This window comes from Chinchilla lanigera, unplaced genomic scaffold, assembly GCF_000276665.1.
Source record: "Chinchilla lanigera isolate Chin_1 unplaced genomic scaffold, ChiLan1.0 scaffold00038, whole genome shotgun sequence".
Classification (NCBI taxonomy): Eukaryota; Metazoa; Chordata; class Mammalia; order Rodentia; family Chinchillidae; genus Chinchilla; species Chinchilla lanigera.
Window position 1 is genome coordinate 13640139 of NW_004955439.1, and position 22617 is coordinate 13662755.

Consider the following 22617-nt stretch of genomic DNA (forward strand, 5'->3'; position numbering starts at 1 on the left):
TACGTAACGGCCAGGTATTTTCACAAAGACATTCAAACTTTCACAAGTTTAGAATCAGACATTAAAATTACTCTAGAACTTTCTGTTGATTTGGAAGACATTCCCACTTCTCATCTTTGAGTTAGAAAGAGATTTAAAGCTATTTTAAAGAATTGGAATACTGCTGTTGTGAACTATTTTTGCTATACTAATATCACTAAAAATATTTTACCCTTAAGAATTGAAGAAATGTATGTACTTCATAACTCAGTAAATTAGGTGTACAGCCTACAGATTTCAAACTAAATGTTGATTCTGTAATTACTGTAAAACAAGATATACAAAAGCTATCAAGGTTTAACATACAACAAACAATAAATATTCAAATCACTTACTTGCAGAAGCATCCCAGAACTTAACTGAACCATCAGCATGTCTACACAAAGCAAAGGAGTTAAGAATGTGATGAAGAAAAAAAGTTACATTTTTTTTCCTTTTTAAAATATATACTGTTATTTTTAAGATAGCACCAAGTTCAGAAAAAGGTAAAAACTGGAGTAAACTGGTAGGTTCTTTATAATAACTTACTTCTTGTTGTACTGTAACATGAAGAAAAGCTCTACCAGCCCAATAAATTAAAGGTCTTGTAGTCTTACTCAACTATTTTAGCTATTACTGACTTACTGAGTGAAAAGAAATTTCTACTTACCCTGTAATAATTATTTCTGGGTAACTTTGAGCACCCAAGCCCCAATTACCTCCATTGATGGGCCATTCCTATAAGAAAAGATCACTGTATAAAGCAACTTACAAGCATACTGTAAATCTTTACATACATATAATCTATCTATATATATGTTACATATAACACATATATGGAAAGAGTATCCAATGTATTTTGCTTCCAAAAATGATTTTCCAAATACTTTCTATAGAAAATGTATCAATGTTATTAAACACCCCAAGGTAATAAATTTAAAATATGAAAATATTTCAATAACAAGACTCATGTTCAATACCTTTTTGCTGTAACCTTGACGTTTCTGTCTAGCTCCAACAGAATAAAGTGCAGGAATAAGGTCCACAGGACAATCAGCAAAATATTCGCAACATGTAACAGGGGACTCATGTATAGTCAAAGGGTAGGGATTTTCAAATATAGGATATCTTTAACACAGGAAACAAAAACATTGATTAACTTAATAAATTATAATCTATGATTAACACACAATGAAAAAATTTAAAAATATACCCCTATATTGATTTATGTATATACATTAAAATTGAGGAACTTTATAATAAAAGATGCTAAGTTATAATAACAAAGGTTATGGTTGCAACTATATACAATGTGTTATCCTAGACTAAGTGCTACTTATATTTCACTTCCTTCTTGCGCCAAAGTTATGATGCAGGCATTATACTGAAGAGCAAAAGCCAAGAGTAACGTGTCAGAGGTGTGTCCGCTAGGAAGCAGCGGAAGCAGAATTTAAATGGTGCTCATAATCACTAAGCTATACAGTTCTCAGTCATGGGAACTGCATCCCTACACCAACATCAATATAAAATTTCAATTCTTTCTCTCCCCAGAATGTTACCTGGCTTCAGTGATAATCTGAAATATAATTCCCCCTTAAATGGTTTTAGATATGAACTTACTTTAATAAAGCAAAATCATTTTAAAATCATGATATTAAAATTTCATACACATAATAACATTCCTTAAAATGAGAATACTTGCTTTAAAATGTCTGTGAAAGCAGAAACTGGTTACAATGTTTAAAAAAGTACAAAACTGCCAATGTGTAAATATTAAATATATTGATCAGGACAGACATTTCAGGAAAGCCCTTTATAGACTGCAAAATGAACTATTCCAGATAAAACACAAATAAACAAAACTGTGCAATAACAAAAAGTCAGGCAACCCTATAACACAGGGCTTTCCTTAGTTCAATGATTCTACGATACACATAATCAGAAGAATAACAGGGCTAGTGATGCATGTAAAATTAACCTGACAATGGTATGTGCAGCACACTGCAAAAGAAAGTGAACAGAGAAAGACAAATAACTTATTTAGAGGTAAATTATACTAGGGTCAATTTTGAACATACAGATTTTGTGTAGCCTTAGGATACAGAAGCATGAAATTAAAACAAGAAATGTCAGAAATTCAATTAATTTTGACCTAAGAAATGAAAATAGGGGGCTGGGGACTTAGCTCAGCGGCAAAAGCGCTTGCCTGGCAAGCGCAAGGTCGTGAGTTCGGTTCCTGGTACCGGAGAAAAAAAAAAAAAAAAAAAAAAAAAAAAAAAAAGAAATGAAAATAGTATGAAATTCAATATTAACAGAATAGTTTAGCAAGTAATTAGAAGGGTGAGTCTGGAGTTTTAAAGTGAGATCCAGGTTATGGATATAAATGTAGACTTCTAAAGAAATGAAATAACTAATCTTTTTTCCACCACATAGGGAAGAAATTCTTACCCATTTTGTGCAAGATCTATAAGTACTAAATCCTTTTCTAGAAGAACCACCACAGCATATGGTTCTTGAAAATCTAGAATAGGAAAACAATACAAGAGTAGTAATTTTAAATATGCAAGAAGACAGCAAATTAGAGAATGAACATTTCTTAATTGATTTCCATTTTATTTTGTTAACATTGTGATCCTGTGATATTTCATATAAATTTAAAGCTTATATTTTAGATGAGATAAATTTACTTAATTCAGAAAAAGTTGTTTCACTTTTGTAAAGATGAATAGGACAAGAAGCTCACAGTAACTTCTATGATATAAGTTCCAAGGATGAACATGGATAACAAAACCAAAATTCAAATAGAACCATTACCATTATTGAATCTCAGATTAACTCAGTAGAGCTCTTCTATACTACGTCTTTTAAAATGTTTTATATGTGCTTATTAACACTTGTAACACACATTTCCACATCTATATAACTCAAATAGTTTCAAATGAAGTAAAAATGATGCACATTTAAATTCCTCTTAAATCACATGTTTAAGCTGTGATGATAAATTTTGTGTCAACGCTATGTTACTTCCAGCTATTTGATCAAATACCAGTCTCTACATGCTGGAAAGGTTGTTTTTTTTGGTATTATTAACATTTAAAATAGTAAACTCTGAATAAAGCAGATTACCCTCTGAATGAGTGAGCCTCATTCCATCAGATGAAGGTCTTAGGGGCACAGACTGAGGTATATTGTAAAAAAAAAAAAAAAAAAGCAGTTAAGCCTCAAGATTTAAAAATAGAAATCCTAAACCGGGTGTGGTAGCGCACCCCTGTAACTCTAGCACTAGGAAGGATGAGACCAGACGATCACTGCGACTTCGAGGTCAGCCTGAGCTACCAAAGTGTGAGTTCGAGGCCAGCATGCACCACATGGCAAGACCCTGTCTCCAAAGAAAAAAAATATTGAAATCCAGCCTGAGACCCCAATTTTCAGATTTTGAATCCAACACTTCAATTCCTTCTCTTGAAGAAATGGTCTGCTCTAAAGATTTCAGACCTGCCAGCTCCATAAGTCCTTCAAATGTATGTATGAAGGAACACATAGATAAAGCTATGTTGAAACATGTATCCACTGTATTTCTCTGAAAATAAGACTTAACTGGAAAATGAACCCAAGCATGATTTTTCAGGATGCTCATAATATAAGCCCTACTCCAAAAATAAGCCCTAGTTAAGACTGTCAGCCAGACAAACACATTTGGTATGTCCTTTGCAATACACGCTGGACATGCTGAATCCTAAGATGATAATATTAATATATAACTAAATATCAATAAATATTGACATTCATACTTAAACGATAATATAAATTATAATTAAATTTGTAAATACCCAAGCAGGAGCCTTTGGACAAGAGGCAAAATCGCACATGTGAACAGATAAACTGGAGATTTACTGCCGAATGACTAATTGGAGTAAGGACACAATATACAAATAACGTGTGCCTGGGCAACTAATGGACGTGGTTGTATCTAATTTGAATTTTTATAATTTAATGTCATGTATTACAATGATGCACAAGCAGGCTCCACGGACAAGAAGTTCTCACTTAAGAACAGCTCTATTGGGCCAGGGATGTACCTCAGCGGCACAGCACCAGTTTGGCAAGCGCAGGGTCCTGAGTTCGACTGCCACTATGAAAAAATTTTTAAAAAAAGGAGAGCTCTATACCTGGACATGAGGGGTTTTGGTCAATAGTTCTAGAGGAAATAGAGTAGCAAGAAATTCAGGCTGCAATTTGAATAAATGTACATTTCTGTACATGAGTAAATGCAGATGATTGTGCATGAATAAATATACAATATACTGCTGGACATGATAAATAAGACATCCCTGAAAATAAGCTCTATTACATCTTCTGGAGCAAAAATTAACATAAGACTGAGTCTTATTTTGGGAGAAATATGGTACATATCTCCTAGTGGTTCAGCTTTTCTGGAGAACCCTGAGAAATTTAATGCACTGATGTTTTATAGAATTTTTAAATGTCTCTTAATATGGGTACTGCTTATCTTTCAAAGACACCACTAGTTCATAATTACTAAGCAGATAAAGTTTGTTAAACAAAACAAACATACACAATAAAATTTGCAATGTTATGAGGATAGTGTCTATTCCCCAAAAGAATTAGCACGATAGGATAAAGAAACCACTTAAGACAAAATAGAGGTTTTTGTTTTGAAATATCCGTGAGTTTTAGAGGTGCAAAACTTACCATTTGGGTATGGTGTTTCACACAGCGTTAAAAAATCAACAATTGAATAGTCCATTTCTAGCACAGCAGTACTTTTCCCATGCATTACTGTTAGGCAAGGTCTTCTTCCTACAGTGTCGTATGACAAACCTCCTGATAAAATAATAAAAGGTTCCCTGGAAATAAAATATACATTTTAGATTATAAATGGCATAATGGAGACTATTTTCTTGCTGCATCATAATCTCTTTATTAATGAAATCTTAAATTCTAAAATCTCTATACATCATAAAATTGGGTATGATAATTACATGTGGAATTTTTAAAGTGGAGTAGGTTAAGACACAGGGAAATTTCTGAAAATTAAACTACAATAAAAATAAACATTGACCACTGACTCATATACTTACCCCTGGTCCCTAAAACTTTTTCTTTTACCTCTTATACAAAAGTTTCACAAAATTTCCTTGACATTTCTGCTGGTAAGTCTCTTGAATGTTGGCTTTTCTTCCAGTTCTAACCAGGGCTACTCAACAAAAGTTCCCCGAGAAGATCTTAATGCGTTGAAGTATCCAGTGTGTAACAAACTGATTGCTCAAGGACGCATCAAGAATTTTACTAGCTACAAATTTCCCTTGATAACTGAGAAAATATTCAGTTAAATAATTTGGGCTGTTTCCAAGATTTAGCAAGTATAAACTGTGCTGCTATAAACACGGGTGTGCATGTATTACTGTACTCTGATGCTTTTAATTCTTTTGTGAAGACAGGAATAGGTAGGTCAAATGGAACCTCTTGTCCTAGTTTTCTGAGGAATCTCCACACTGATTTTGACCATTGTTGCACCAGTCTACTCTGCCATAAAGAAGGATAAGCTGAGATATTTCTACCTAAATGTATGCACCTTAACACCATCCTCTTAAATGAAATAAATTGGGCACACATGTGTAAACACACATTTATAGCTTCTCTGGTATGAGAAACTGAAAGAGTAAATAAGGACCAAAATGTGTAATAAACATTATGAAACAGGAAGAAAATGTTCAAATTCAAAGGAGAACTAGGGGGAGGGGGAAAGAAAGGAAGAGAAAAGAAAAGATCTGAGAAAAGAAGGATGAAATAGAAACAAAGCTTTTGTAAATAAGGATTGGAAAAGAGGTTGAAGGAAGAGTAGGGGAATGGGAAAAAAAGAATCAATTTGTATCATGTACAGGTACAAGGTCCTATGATGAGTGTGATCATTATACCCAAAATGTACCAATAAACTTAATTAATAAAAACTATAGAAATAAACAAGCAAACAAAACTTCTAACCTAGGTGTGGTGGTGGACACCTATAATCCCAGCACTTGGGATAGTGAGTTTGAGGAAGCCGAGGGCTGCATAGTTAAGTTTGAAGCTAGCTCGATTATGTAACAAGATCCTGTCTCAAAATAACCAAACCTTCCAGTTTATTCATTTGTTTATTCATTCAAACAAGACTAAATAAACTTCACAAATCAGATTAATTGTTTTAACAGTAGATACTTATAAGCAAATTACAGACTTGCTTTTAATATTTAAACATTTCACCTATTTAAAATACATAAAACAGCCAGGCATGGCACACACCCATAATCCCAGCACTCAGGAGGCTGATGCAGGAGGACTGCCAGGTGTTCAAGGCCAGCCCGAGCTACATAGTAAAATTCAAGGCTAGGCTGAACTACTTAGTAAGACCCTGTCTTAAAAAACAAAACAAAACAAGATTTCCTCCAGTACACCATTCTACCACAATATTTCTGTCTTCCATAGGCCTAAAGTCGATGCTGTACAACCAGCCAACCGTGGACTGAAATCTCTGAAACCAGAAAATAAACATTTCCTCCTTTAAACTAATTTCTCAGGTATGCTGCCATAGTGATGGAAGACTAACATAATTTTCTCTTGACTTGAAATTACAACTGGATATAAAATATCACGAAGAGGGGTGGAAAGCCCAACAGGAAACTAATTTGAAAAACTTTTACAAAGTGTGATAACTGGGTCAACTATTCCGTATGTAATATTTCCATGGCTGACAAGTGTTTTATTTATATCCAATCCAGAAACATTATCTGTTCTGAACTATGAAGAGCAAATTAACAGCTGAGTTACATCATAGAATAGAATGAGCAAAAAAGCACTCATGGAGATGAATAGGGCAGGTAGTCTATATCCTTATCACACTGGCAATTAGAGAGGTTTAACCTCAGAAGGCAAATAATTTTTTGATCTGTTGGCTCTGTAAACTGCTTTTTTTCCAAACTTAAAGAGAAAAAAAAGATACAGAAAGACATTTTGAAAGGAATAATTATTAAACTGACACCTAAGTATTTTCTTTTTTATAACTGTTTGCCAAATCCAGCAATACATGCCCTTAATAAAAATGCTCTTTTAGGAGCTATTTCTTTGAAACTGACTGCCAGTCCCCCAATCACCCAATCTGTGAATTCCCTTAAGTTATACCTTTTCATTACAGTGACCTAAAAACGTGAAAGTAAACAGTAATGAAATCTTTTACAGAATAAATTAGTTATAAATACAGTAATGAAATATTTTAACTGTACAAGAAAAATTATAAAATCTCACAATATTTTCTGGCATTTGCAATTTTATTAAAAATTTCAAGAATCTAGATTATTTTTATGCAATATATGAATCATAAGATGGAGAATATTTCATTTTATTTTTTTAAATGAAAAAGTAAGCCTTTTTGATGTTGTAAGAAGGTCGAGAGGCAATGTAATCTTTATCCTATTACTGTAAGCAGAACTTTAGCAGAATCCCTTTTAATATTTTGTTAACTATAACCTTCATTTTGTAGGACATTCACATCAGAGAGGCATCACTTGGAAGCGTTATGATCTGACCAGACTTTTCATGGGACTACTGATTAACTTCCCCAGGATGAGCTTGTGAATTGCTCTGGCGGAAGCTGTGTTTCTGTACGAAGACTTCCCTTACTTATAGGAACCATTTCTATCTAAAAAGCCATTTGACTAAGTAATTCCCTTAACTCAGTTCAGTAATGCTACCTATTCACTCACCCAAATATTTCTTGAGCACTTGTGTTTCAGAAATAAAGAAGTATTCTAAGGTTTATTCTGGGCAGACATTAACACCAGGAGAAAATGGAACACAAGAGAGTGTGGGTGGGCACGGGTGGGCTAGAGGGTTATACTACAATAGCATTGTCGGGAAAGGTCCTGGAAGTGATGATATATGAGTTGGCACCAAAACAAAATACAGACAGTCATTCAAACAGCTTGGGCCAGGGAAGAAGGAGGGAGAAAGAACAGTGACTGCAAAGACTCCAAGTCGGGAGTGAGCTGCGTGTGGTGGTGGGATGAAAAGGCTAGTGCTCCTACAGCAGTGAGAAGGTACCTGTGGCGACGGGTAATAGGGCTCAAAATGCTGCAAACATGTTCTCTTTCCTCTATTAGGATCTCCAGAACTAGGCTCCACAATCACCTGAGTTCTGGATTTAAGATTTTAAAATTTTTAAATTCACTGCAAGTCAATGTTTTTGCAAAAGAAGCAAACAAAACTGAAAGTGAATATGCACATAAAACTTCTAGCACTACTAAATGGCATTAAAATTTCTACACTCTTAATTTTGATTTCTGTACTTCTGTCTCTGACCGGTTAGCAGACAAGTACTGTTCACACTCTAAACAGCAGAAGAGTAGTACACAGAAAGCTAGAAGCACTATACTATTACTTGACTTATCCTATCGCTGAGGATCACAGGGAGGTGAGGGGCAATGAGGGAATGTCACTGAGGGTCTCACTGCAAGACCCTATATTCCCCCCTCACACTCTTAATATTAAATCTGAAATCCTGTAACTCTATTTGGGAGTGTGTGGGTAAGGAGGCCAATCCCAAGAATTATTCTGACAAAAACAGAGAACTATCGCCTGGTTAGAACAACTGGAGCCATTTATTTCAGGTATCAAAAATGTGGAAGCCCAAATCATTTCCTTTTGCATAGCTCCTCTTAACTGCAATGTAGTATTCAGTGGCAACACTCAGTGTGTTCTATGGACTTCTAAAGATTTCCAGGATCTCAGCAAAAGGTCTGTGAGGTCAAAACCATTTTCAGTATGCTATTAGGACACTGGCTTTTCACTGTGTTAATATTTGCAGTATGACTCCACAGTAAGAGTAGGTAGATAAAACTCTAGGCATATCACCATAAATCAAGGCAAAGACACCTAACTGAGCTAGTCATTGTATTCTGCCACAAAACAAAGAGGTTCCCTAGGCATGCACTTTAGGAACCATCTCAATACTTTTTTTTTTCTGGTACGGGGAATCAGACTCACGACCTTGCACTTGCCAGGCAGACGCCTTGTGTCGCTGGCCTATATCCCCAGCCCTTAAGCATATATTTAAAATGTCCTTGATGAAGCAGCAAAACAACAAAGATTAAAACTTGATCCTGACATATCTTTTTAATACTGTATTGATAAAATGACTAGTTCAATAGTTATTTCTACAACAGAAGTTAGTACAATTATTTGAATGCATCAAGTGAATTGGCCAGTGTTATTTTTGCTTGAAAGAATGACAGAATAACTTCATTATTTAGGCTTGGGTAATTAACTGACACTTTCTCAAAGACACATGAAGTGAGTCTGTCATTTTAAGAAAAACAACTCATTATTTGTGGTGATAAAATCTAGGTTTTTAGGCAAAAGCCAGACTTTGAAAAACTTTTATCCATCATGTTAAGTTATCACAGCTCTGCAGTACTTAAAGGATTTTCCTAATAAGATTAGTGGGGATATTAACAACTTGAGTTAATATTTATGTTATAAAATTAAAAAGTATGAAAATTGGAAGATCTGAATGACTCACTGAATCAGTATTTCCAATGGACTAGTGCTGTAATGTTCTCAAAGCAAGCATGGATAAAAGATATACTGAGAGTGCAGAAAGACCAGTGGCTTTTAATGAAGCAGAATATAAAGCTTTAATAGGACTGATTCAGATTCCATGCAATGATTACCTTTAATAAACTGCTACTTATCAAACTTGGTGTACTTTGCAAGAATATTTATCATTACGTTAAAAGTCTAATTATATATCTGTGCAGTGGTGTGTTTCCTTCATATACTTCAATTAAAACACCACAACAAAGCAGCTAGAGAAGCAGATCTGAAAATCTAGCCATAGTCCTTTATAATTAGACATTAAGATGATCTGCAAAAATAAAACAGATGCACTGTCCCACTATTCATTTTACGAAAGTATTATTTATGTTAATGAGTAAAGGATTTTTATTTTTTAATAAGCATTTTTAAAGTTCTAAGCTTTATTTCCAGTTTAGCAAGCATAAAACCCACGTAAAAGTGCTCTGGGGTTCTCAATAATCAAGAGGTCTTGAGATCAATTTGAGGGCCACTGGCATACAGCCCAAAATTAAGTACACACAGAAGAAAATCTGCAATAATCTCATGTTTTCATTTTAATAAAGGCTACAATAATTAACTGGTTACACTTTATATAAAAGGATATCATAATTAATAAAGTTAATAATTATGGTATTAAATTTATTTAAAAGATTCAATTAGTACCATGAAAAGAAATAAAATGACCTTTTCCTCTACACTGTAATCTACTACTACTAGTATAGTGACAAGTATTTCTGGAAATTTTCATGACTTCTTTGCACACAACATAAACTTTAATGTTTTCTCTAATCACTCAGGAGTTCAGCTGTTTAGCATCATTCTTTTAATATCTCAGATCCTCATTTAAGAGACTGGCTCAGAAGCCACAATCTGGAAATGAGGGCAAAAGGATCCACAAATTCCAAAGTCCTCTCTTAACTATAAAATGGAAAAAAAAAAAACAAAATCTTGGAACACTTTGTCCCCTTTGGTGGGAATAACTTGCTTATAAATTGAAATTTTTATTAATTTGAAGAACTTTAGAAAAATTATGGTATTCTTTGTAGCCAATAAAGCTTGACAGTCATACCAAAAGCTACTATAATGAAGCTGTCATGTTTATAGCCAAAACAATTTTCTCTGCCTGTGCTCTGTAGTACAGGGCATCAACTGTAGTGCTGAAATTAAAATACAAAGCAAAGCAAATGTTAAGCATTAACAAGAAAACTCCATGAGACAGGCATAATTTGATACACCTATCTAGATCACACAAAGGCCACAAAATTACACTTTGGAGTTTCTATTCATTACAGTGTTAATACACAAATTGGCTGACATGCATGAGATCTTTAGGGATACCATGGGAACTGATACTAGTACATTACTCTCAGTTCTTGTATCAGTACATATAAGAAGCTTCAACTATGTAACAATTAGGCACTGTTTGTAAGAGAAATCTAAAATCTTTAATGTAGTCTTTGCCACTTCGAAGCACTTTCTAAATAAATGGACTGCATATAATTTTAGTGCTATAACTCAAAACTCACACGTAACAGAACACTGCACAGTGCTCACAATCATTTACTGTAGACATGCTCTTACATGGACTTAATCCCTGCCTCAAGAAAGGTACAATCTAGATATGTATCAACATATACCATAAACAGCCAAGTAAAAGCAAGAGAATAATTAGTGAATCTTTAGGAAGATATTTAATTAATGTACTGGTGAAAAGTGAAAGTTCTTTTGAAAGAAAAATGGGGGGAAATGTTGCTAATATAAAAACTGTTGAAAATTTTATTGTTAGATTAGCTGGAACAACCCATAAGTTTTAACAGTGTACCAGAAAACCAACTTAGACTATGAAAGCATGGCTCTAGAAGAAGAAAATGTAGAATGTTCAAAATAAAATTCAGTAGCAGGAAAGTAGGGTGAATAAACCAGAGGTATTTTAAGCCCAAGATATGTGAATAGCATAACAAATAAGTAACATAATTTTGAAAACAGTATTTGAAATAAAACTGTCTCTTTTTATAAATAATACATATTATAAAACTCCACAAGATTTTAAATTCCATTTTAGGATTTCAGAAATAAAAGAACTGTTACCATGTCAGTGTCAACCACTCGGATGCTAATTCTGTTCAATTCATTAGTTTCTAGAAACTGATGAATGAACAAACATCAGCTTGATAAATGTTTGGCTGGATGATTATTTGCAAAAAGTGAAACTGGAAACATTCTATGAAATACTGTTGCTTTGCACACAGGTAAGAATAAATTCAACATTAACCCCATATTATCATACCAGCTTGCCTTTCTAGTAAAAATAATTATTTAGCAGTTCACATTGTTGTTACAGTATTTAAGGTTAATTCTAAAGCTAAGTGCCGATTTTTAATTTAGTAAATTAACAAAATAAAATGAAAATCATCCTACATTGATGAGATTCTTGTTGAAATCTTTAGCATCTACATTCAGTTCATTAAAGTACTTATGCAGATACATTTAAAAAGCAATAAGGCAACTGAGCAAGAGGCACAAAAACAATCTTCTTTTAAAATTTCACCACTGGAAATTGACCTCAAGGAAATAATTCAACAGAAATCTTTCTTCCACTACTGTACTGTCAGAACTCAAAAAAAAAAAAATGTGTTTAGTACCTTATTTTTATCTTTAATATAAAATATTGATACCTAAAATACTAAAGGTACTAAATGTCAAGCAAAAGGGAATCAACACTCTTAAGTAAACTACAAAACTCATAAGTTATTTAAAACATAAACTGATAAAAACTCATAATAGTTTAGACATGTTAAAGAGAATAGAAATAATACTTAACGAATTATCCTATAAGAATACAGTAAGTGAAATGTATCTGAAAAAAAAGTCAGGGAGGGCTGGGGTGTAATTCAGTGGTAGTATGTTAGCATGCATGAGACCTTGAGTTCAATCTGTGATACCACAAGAAAAAGTATTTAAAAATATAAATATGTATGTATATATGTATACATATGCATATATATGGTCAAGGAACTGTGTTACACTCAGAGAATTAGCAAGTGAAAATTTGTTTTAGATTAGTGGAATTATAGGAAAGATGACTGTCTCACCAGGATTTTATTAAATTTCATATTTTAATTTTTTTAAAAACCTAGCTATTCCTCAAAACACTTCATACAATAATGACTAGTGGTTAAAAGTGAGATTATTAGAATATATAATTAGTAATGGTGTAATGCATACAATTGTGACTAATTATATGCCTTTTAAATTTTTTTTTCATTTGACAAAGATCTCTTTCATTGCTATTATATTTTCTTTTGCTCTTACTTTATATTCTGGGTTTCCTACATAAGAAAAACTGGGTGATATTTAAAACTGTATGCTGGTTTATTTCTCTTAACATTATGGTCTTGAGATTCATTCACTTACCCACAAATGCTTCAAGTTTATCCTTCTTTATGGTATAGTAGTACTCTATTGCACATAAATACCACATTTTCTTTATTTAACTGTTGCTGGACATATAGACTGTTTCCAAGATTTACTTATTATAAGGGAGGGGGAAGTGACTTAAAAAAGAGAATCGAAGAAAAAACTAGAAATAGAGGTTTTCAAATGTGAAGAAGATGAGGAGTTGGAGGGAGCAGGGAGGAATGGAAGGGCAGGGGATAAAAAAGATTTAAGATGTGTTATGTATGTGTGAAAACTCCTCACAGTAAATGTAATCATTATGTATTACAAACATGATAATAAAAATACATAATAATAGAAAATACATTCTTCAGACTAAAAAAGTATTTTCCTCTGAAATACTATAAAAGTAATTGGCCAATTTTAAATGTCATTTCCTTATCTGTCACTACATTCCATATACATTTCACTAAAATGTAGTTTATGCTGAAGATTTTTCTCCTTCCTAGGCCATGCAAGAATACCAGTATAGAGTAAAATATTATATGATTATCCCCTTTAGGAAGCCATCACAAGTGTTTATTATGTGAAGACACCTACAGTGACCAAGAAGTCTTGTTTTCCATAATTTAATTCCCCCTGCTCCACTCTATCCTTTAGCCAGCCCACTCTCCCCTACTACACTTTTTATTCTTGCCATTTACTTCACCTAGTTCAGGATTCTACATCAGGACCAAACCCAGTAAGACTTTAGACTCTGTGGACAGAAAAGCTCTCTTGCACATCCTCACATCTGCAGGTTTCCAGATAAAACGTGAGTGCTTAAACCTCTGGCCTCCACAGAGCTCTGAGCCGACAGGGAGCCGCCCTTTTGGTATGTGCTCCTTTCTCTTACACTCACTGACATCTCTCCCACTTTAGTAGTCACTACTGGTTAAATATCCATCAAGGTCTTACTACTTGTCAACTTTCAACAAGGTTAACAAGTAAAACTTTCCAATCAAATTCAAATAGATGGGTATATTAGTAGACTTTGTTAAGTAAGTTATATCAATTTCAATTTAACAGTCATGAATTTAAAAACTAATATAGAGAAAAGCCTAAATACAGACTGATCTTAACACTTGAAACTGCTAGATGCCATAGACAAAACCTATTCCTGGACACAAACTTGTACAGCTACTAAGTGAGGTATTTCTATGTGAAAAGACACAACTATCAATGTAGTAGACATAGGTTTTTAGTTATATGGGATTATACCACAAAGATATAAAAGTCACCTTTCCTGAAAAAAAAAAAAAAGTGATTTTAAAGAAAGCAGAAGTAGGTCTTTAGTCATACTAGGCAGTTAGTAACATCGTGAGATGACCTTACTTTTTTGCCTTTGACCATTTACTACATGCAAAAGTTATCCTCTACTGAACAATGTACTCAGGAAATGTAAGTCAAATATTATCTAAAAGCAAGAGAAGTGGTAATTTTTCCTAATTATTTATATGTATGGTGAGTAAGACTGGGAAAATGTCCTAGCTTTGAGAGAATAAAAATATTACAGATATAGCTGGATAGTAACAGAATGTCTACATCTGAAGATCGTGATACTATCAAAGATTGAAATATTTTGATGAAGTAAAAGCAACATGAACTCAAGGGACAAGGTTAACTAACAAGGCATTTCAAACTTTAAAAGTCCAAGTCTTCAACAAGGTCTTCTCTTATTAGATATAAATGCACATGAACATGTCTGTGGATTCTTCCTAAACAAGTGTAAGGCTAAATGCCATGACTACAAAGAGTATGACACTACACACTATACCTAGAATTCACTAAACTTGTAGCCAGGAAGTGATATGAATCTTTCTAACCCTCTGAACAAGTGAGTTAGTTACATTAAGTTACCTAGCATGTTAAGACACACAGAAATATCTCTTCAATCTCAGTTCACATTAGATGTATTCAGTCTGATTTAATGCTGACCCTATGAAGGTGACTTGATAGGTCCACAAATTTAAAAGAGAATTCAGAGTTCATTAGGATGATTCTGTCCTCACGCATGCTATTTATGGAAAAATTTGAGTATCAAACTGTCACTTTTTAGGGTAAGTTACTTAACCTAAGACTCAATACCTATATCCATGTGTGGATATGATAAAAGTACACATTTAACAATGCTATTATGTGGATTATAAAAGACGATGCATTCATTTCATAGCAGAGTATGTGGTATGTACTAAGCAAATAAACATTCACTTTATCTACTTTTCTCAGTGTTTAGAAACTAAGCCATCCAAATTGGGTTTTGAGTTTAAGATGTAAGGTTCTATTATTGTCCCAAGTAAAGACTCATGAATTGCTATTACACAAGAGGGAACTACTTTTGCCTCTGAAAGTAGGCAGGACATCCAAATAAATGTGTCTCCTTGCTGCTATGGCTTAGCAAGAATTAGGATACTATAGAATAAATGGTCATGCTACTACACTGGTGAGAAGAGATTAAAGGCAAACAGAGCCTCTGTGGATAATAAAAGAAAATACAAACATAGTCATTCATGTAAAAACTGTTACCAAGCCAGGTGTGGTTGTGCACGCCTGTATCCCAGCATTGGAGCAGCTGAGGCATGAGTATCACAAGTTACAGGCCAGCCTGGACTACATAATGATCCTATTTCAAAGAAACAACAACAATCGCAGCAACAACAAAACCAGAGACAGATGGAATTAAATCTGAGTTCCGCCACTTAGTAGCCATACAACCTCTGGCAAAATTACTCAAGTTCTCTGTGTCCATTTCTCTGTATATAAGACAACAAGTAACAGCAATGCCTTCTTTGTAAGGCTGATGATAAGAATAAATAAATTAGCAAGTATAAGCATTTAGAAGAGTACTTGGAATATAGTTGCATTTGCCTAAGTGTTAACAGGTATAGTTATTAAAGAATAATCTTCCCCAGAAAAGGGAAAAAATCTGAGAGTAAGCCTGTGCCTTCGGGCGACCACCTTTGTTGACAGTTTGCCTTTGGTTTCAGAGTTCTGATTCTCTCTCTTGGTATCTATCAGTTCTTGGAAGTAAGGGAAACTCAATTAAGTTCAGAATGATACTGAAATAGACTTTTAGATATTTTCAGAACCAGAATATCACAAATCCACTCTGGGTTTTTAATACAATCTATGTTTTTTGCATATTCTTATATAAGTAATTTGCCTATAGCTATAGTTTCCCATAATATTAAAATTTAAGAAATTAACTTTTAAACCACTTAAAATGAAATACTAGTGCCATGTGAGAAACAACTACAAAAATAACTTTCACATAAACATAAAGATATCAGGGATGTGTATGTGTAGCAATGTATGTCCATGTATACCCAGGGTCAGCAAAACAGCAAAACTTTTGTACGGCCTACAAATTAACATTTCTACATTTTTAAATATTTGAGGGGAAAAACACACACAAAAAATACTTCATTACACATGAAATTAGATAAATTTCATGTGGCCTCCCTGAATCCAGCAAAGCAGAACTGAATACTTCTGACAGAGACTGTATGACCTATAAACCTAAAATATTTATTTTCTGGTCACATAACAGAAAAAGTTTGCCTTACTTTGTGTCTACAATATTCTGTGTCACCATGAAAGAAAGCAAGTTAATCTCTTAGATGTAATTCTCCAAATGTGGACAGTATTTAACTATAATAATCTTCACCTTTAGATTTCATATGAGAGATCTTCCCTCAAAGCTGGTGACTTTTAGAATGGACGTCATTTCTGAAGGGAAACTAACTCTTCTAATGCTTTGTAGTACAAAGTTCTCAAGAGGTCACATGACAACCTGCCTGAAAATCTGAACCCATTCTAAGTTGCTTCTTGTTAAGAATTTGGCCCTGTCTATAAAATCTTATGTAGTCACTACTGAAAACAAATGTGAACAATAAGGAAGAAAAGGAAATAGAATTGGCCAAACATTTCTTGCATTCTAGACACATATTATTTCTTTGAGCTCTTCATGAAGAAGGAATGACTATTCTTATTTTACTGAAATAAGAAGAAAGGTCAAATGAAGAAAAGCAACTTGCTAAAGACAATATAGTAAATAAGTGGCAGAACTTGATGAGTAAATGAAGTATGGTAATACAGAGCCTCAATTATTTCTTCAATCAAAATATTTGATCTTTCAAAATATTTTGATCATGGCCCATGAGAAGAATTACGGTTTACTTCAAGATCTAGTAAACAAATATATAAATGGAAGGCAAGTTTCATGAGCCAATACCCTTAAACGTACAGTGCACTGTATAATTTCCCAGTCTACTCTATTAGTTAAGAGCTGATGATCACAACCAACAAAATTGGTTTTACAACCCACTAGTGAGTCATCATCTCCTAATTCTAATGCCTTCACCAAGCTCAATATTAATGGGGAGATATATATTGAATAAATAATTTCATTATTAATGACATATAAGTTGTATAAAGGAAAAGTATTGCATGCCTTCAGATTATACTACTGGAATAACTAATATAGACAAATAAGGTTAGTATATCCTTAAGGTAATAACATTTATGCTGAGTTATCATGAATGATGGGGAAGCTTTCCTTCCTAAAATGATTTCTAGGCAAAGGAAAGAATCAATACATGGGCTCTGAGGGGATCATCTGTAAAATTTGGTCAGTTTGCCAAAAGGAACAGATAGAACACATTATGTTGGTCCCAGCAACAGAAGACACATGCTAGGAATAGTAGAAAAAAAAATGAGAGTTGCTTAGCATACTTTGTAGAGGGGGATTCTGCTCTAGGTGGGGAAGGGTCACGTGGTAGTACTCATTTTCAACATTACAGTCTAGGGAGATATTTCAGGAAAAGAGATGGGGACTGAAAGAAACTACATTTACTAAACTTCTTATCCCACCAGAAAAAAAAAGAAACCAAGAAACTGAAAGAGACTCTTACAAGAGAGTGAGCCTACTGATCTATTTAACAGTATCTCCAGATACCTACAAAAGAACAAAGCACTTTTTAAAAATTTCATCCCTAATCATATGAAAGAAAAAACACTGCTTCCATCTTGAAGAAACCTAGAATGCATGTGCATCAACACTACACAGGAGATCAAACAAGAACCGAAGAGCACTGAGGAAAAAGATCTTTGGGGACTGTCGCCTTCGCTGTCAACCAGACTGTCGCCTTTGTTGTTAAAATGAATAGATAAGTATTCAGAAGCACCATTACTTTAAATGTTTAAGCAATATATTTTATACTTCTTTCCTAGTTTGCTTCCTTTTTCTAATAAGTCCTTTACTGTAGGACAAATAGGACAAAAATCAATTGTTGGCAAGGGTTTTCCTTAAAAAAAAAAGTTTTTTCCACCATTTATAGATTATTATGTACCAAGCAATTTGTGAAATGTTTTGCGCACATGCACATCTCACTTAAGTCATCACAACTGCTGTCTGATCTGTTACACATCTATGTTACAAGTGAGGGAACTGAAGCACGGAGATGTCAAATAATTCTGGGCCAAAGGTCACATAAAGAGGGATGCTGCTGTTCATTCACACCACTGTCTGAACACAGTGCACCTGTGAGATCTCAGCAGAAGACCAGAGAGAACGAAGGAAAAAATAACAACACTTATGTTTTTCAGCCTAATGTCTTTACACAGAAGTAAAAGGGCAGAGTTCAATTAGAAGGGAGAACAGATAAAAAGAGAAATGGGAGTGCTCTAATATATCAATGTTTATAAATGTGTATAGTAAAAAAATTCCAGTGGTTCAAAACCTTAGTAGCATCAGAATCACCCGTAGGTCTAGTTAAAACACATTGCTGGGGCCATCCGGAGAGCTTCTGATACAGTGGTGGAGGTAGTGACAGGGTGGAATCTGAGAATTTGCATTTCTAATGAGTTCTCACCTAATGCTAAGATCCAGCAACTACAATTTGAAAACCACTGCACTATATTACATAAATTCACTCTTATACACCTATAGTAAATAAAATCATGTACTTCCCTAGGAACTAGAACATAAATAAAAACCTCCTTTGAAGGCTGAAAATACGTAAAATTTTCAAAGAAATATTTGATAAGATTTTTCCTTTACATTTATAAATATAACATTTGAAATATACAAATATATATATTTAAATTATAAATTACACCTAATTCTCACATGTAATTCATACAGTAACAACCAATTAATTTTTGAATATAGTAACTTTCATAACATATATAGCACAGTTAGGTTCGATTTTAATATGTTCTTCATTGCTTATTCCACAGCTCCCATTAGTGAATAAACTTGTTTCCAAAAATGCATCTAACAATGTAAGAAGGTTGATAAGAAAAATAATTGAAACTTTCCTAGATACACAGTACAACTACTAAAAAGAAAGAACACAAAGCATTTTATCCTAAATTTACCAATTTCAGTTACTTTATTATGTGAAGAAAACAAAAAACGTTAGACTGGGCTAGGCAGACCGCTCTAAAATAGGTTTTCAGAAATAATGAAATAGTCTTCCACATTACACAGGTTATTCATACAATGAATACTGGCAATGAAGTAAAATCTTACCCAGATCTAGTCGTTTTGAATTCCACCTTGAGGATAGGTTTGCATGGTTCTGGCTTCTTTCCATCCTTTAACTGTTTTCCTAGAACATATTTTCCTGCATTAAATTCTGTAATTCTGAATTACTCTAATACCTTAATAATTCCAAAAGGGAAGTGAAATATAATGAAATACACCATGAAACATTTTAGTGTGATTCTGAAAATGTCTAACACAAAGTAGGATAATTTTAAATGATTGAGCAAATTACTGTGAAATTCACTGCTGAAAGGCAAACAAAATGAATAATTTAAAAACAATATTTATGTGATAAAAATCTAGTAACAGAAAATGATGATCTTTTCAATGTCCTTAATTACATACAAACAAAATATAATTTCAATTTGCTAAGTGAATACAAGTTTTCAAACGGCAAGATTTGGGTAAAATAAATCTACGTCACATTTTCACCCAAAATGTGAAAGGCTACAAAATTAAATTTTATGTTAATAACTTCATTTTTATTTATTCACGTAAAGTAAAACCCATTCATCAATTCTAAAAGACTGCTAAAATAAACAATTCTATAAAATGTATCTGAAACTCTTTTTACAAAAAATTTTAATTTTTAAAAGAAGTATGAGATTTTCATTATCAATTTCTGGATGCTCCTTGTAGAAACCATAGAAAACTAAAAAAAAAGTCTATTTTCCTTTTTTTTTTTTTTTTTTTTGGTTTTTCTCTGGTACCAGGAACCGAACTCACGACCTTGCGCTTGCCAGGCAGGCGCTTTGTCGCTGAGCTAAATCCCCAGCCCTATTTTCCATTTTTAAAGACATTAATTACTCTCAAGATTTTTTTTCCAGCAAGTACCAAATTTAAGGATGGCCTTAAGAGTCCCAAGAAATACACTTCTACCCAAAACATCTTATCCCCTTTCACACCTTTGGGTTTTTTGTTTTTCTGTTTTCTCCACAGAACTTACTACATTTGAAAAAATTCTCTATTTAGTCCTTTGTTTCTTGGTTGGCTACAGAACAAGAATGTAAAAACTCCAGGAAACAAGTTGTTTTGGGTGTATGTGTGTGAGTGTGTGTGTATGGGGGGGGTGTGGTGTGTGTGGGGGGGTGAGTGTGTGTCCGTGTGTGTGTGTTCTGCTGATCCTCTAGTGGCTAACATAGTTTGATATATTGTGGGTCTCAATAATCATTTAATTAGTGAATAAATTAGTGACTATTTCCACGAGATAAAGTCCCAGAAAAAGGATAACTAAGTAAACCTCAATTTCAGAAAGACTGGTGATTTAAATTTCTTCTTCTTCTTTTTTTTTTGGTCCCAGGAATCGAACTTATAACCTCTCACTTGCCAGGCAGGCACTATGCCACTGAGCTTTATCCCCAGCCCAACCAATTTAAATTTCTACCAGCAGTCTAGGAGAATTTTTTTTTTTTTTTTTTTTTTTTTGGTTTTTCTCCGGTACCAGGAACCAAACTCACGACCTTGCGCTTGCCAGGCAGGCGCTTTGCCACTGAGCTAAATCCCCAGCCCCTAGGAGAATATTTTGCCAATGGACAACTCACCAGGAAGACCATTTTGAACATATATGTATCTAATATCAGAACATCAAAAAATGGCATAAAATGGATAAAAATAAGATGAAAATAGACATCTCAACAATGAAAGCTGGAGACATTAACACTCCATTTACAATAGTGTACAGAATAAACGAATAGAAGATCAACAGGGAAATAGAAGATGGGAGTGATTTAAACTATCAAGACCTAACAACATTACAGAATATGCCACCTAACAAAGACAGAATATATATTCTCCCAAGTACACATAAAATGTTTTCAGGTCAGATCATATACAAGGTAAATCTCAATAATAAAATGTAAGGAATAAATATATACTAAGTTTTCCTACCTAAACACAATGAAATTAGAAATCACTAGCAGAGACAAAAATGGAAATACTAAAAAATATGTGGAAATTAACACACTATTAAATACCCAGTGGGTTAAAGGTAAAAATCAAAGAAATAAGGTACTTTGAGATGAAAGAACAAAACTGACAAACCTGTAGTCACAGTGACTAAGAAAAGTGAGAAGACTCAGATTATAGAATCAAGAAAAGAAGGAATCTACGAAAACATATGCCAACTGATGAGATACTGGAGAGAAAATGAGCAAGTTCCTAGAAAGGCACAATTTAGTAAAAGTAACCAGAAAGAATCTGAATAGACCAACAAGTGAAGCAATCATAGAATTTTTAAAAAACTACACGAAAGGAAGAACCCAGACTCTGATGCTTTCACAGGTGAATTATGAAGGATACAGTCTCTCTGGAAAGCACTGTGCAGACATTCATTAGAAATATAAATAAACCTGCTTCGAAGTTTTTACATACCTAAAAGATTTTTCCACAGAAACAAAAGAATCAGTTCCTCAGGAGTTTGTAAAACAATGGTACCTGCAGCATTGAAAATGGATTTCAGAAGACTTGGAGGGATTTTTTAGAAAAGCAACACGCCAAAAAGACTAATGGTAATTTGGGTAAAAGAATGACCCCCAAAACAATCTCATGTCTCTACATGTTTATGCACTAATGTACATAGTTTCTCAAATATATATATATACACATATACATATGCGTATACATATATACATATGTGTATATATATATGGAAGAATGTAAGTATTTGCCATAGCTTATGTGATGGAACAGGAATGGGGCTGGGTTGCTAATGTGGAGGAAAGCTGAGGGAAAAGGGACTGGAATGTATGACCTCATTTATGTATCATGACAGATGTATATGTATTAAAAAAACTATCAGCAAATTATCAAGAAAATTATACACCACGACCAAGTTGGATTCATTCCAGGAATGCAAGGTTGGTTCAATATTCGCAAATCTATAAATGTTATATGCCATATCAATGGAGCCAAAGACCAAAACCACATGATCATCTCAATAGATGCAGAAAAAGCTTTCGACAAGGTCCAACATGCATTTATGATAA

The 22617-nt window shown here is 33.6% G+C and overlaps 1 protein-coding gene across 6 annotated transcripts in view; it reads right to left on the reverse strand.

Annotated features, from left to right (window-relative positions):
- The window catches only part of Stxbp5 (syntaxin binding protein 5 (tomosyn)), a gene marked incomplete at its 5' end in the record, with an annotated part of 163325 nt that overhangs the window by 60033 nt on the left and 80675 nt on the right, over window positions 1-22617 (reverse strand). For all 6 annotated transcript variants that reach the window (XM_013517356.1, XM_013517355.1, XM_013517352.1 and 3 more), the window contains 6 exon segments: window positions 375-415; window positions 689-756; window positions 999-1146; window positions 2467-2539; window positions 4732-4886; window positions 19619-19697. In XM_013517356.1, the coding sequence (XP_013372810.1) occupies window positions 375-415; window positions 689-756; window positions 999-1146; window positions 2467-2539; window positions 4732-4886; window positions 19619-19697 (564 nt within the window).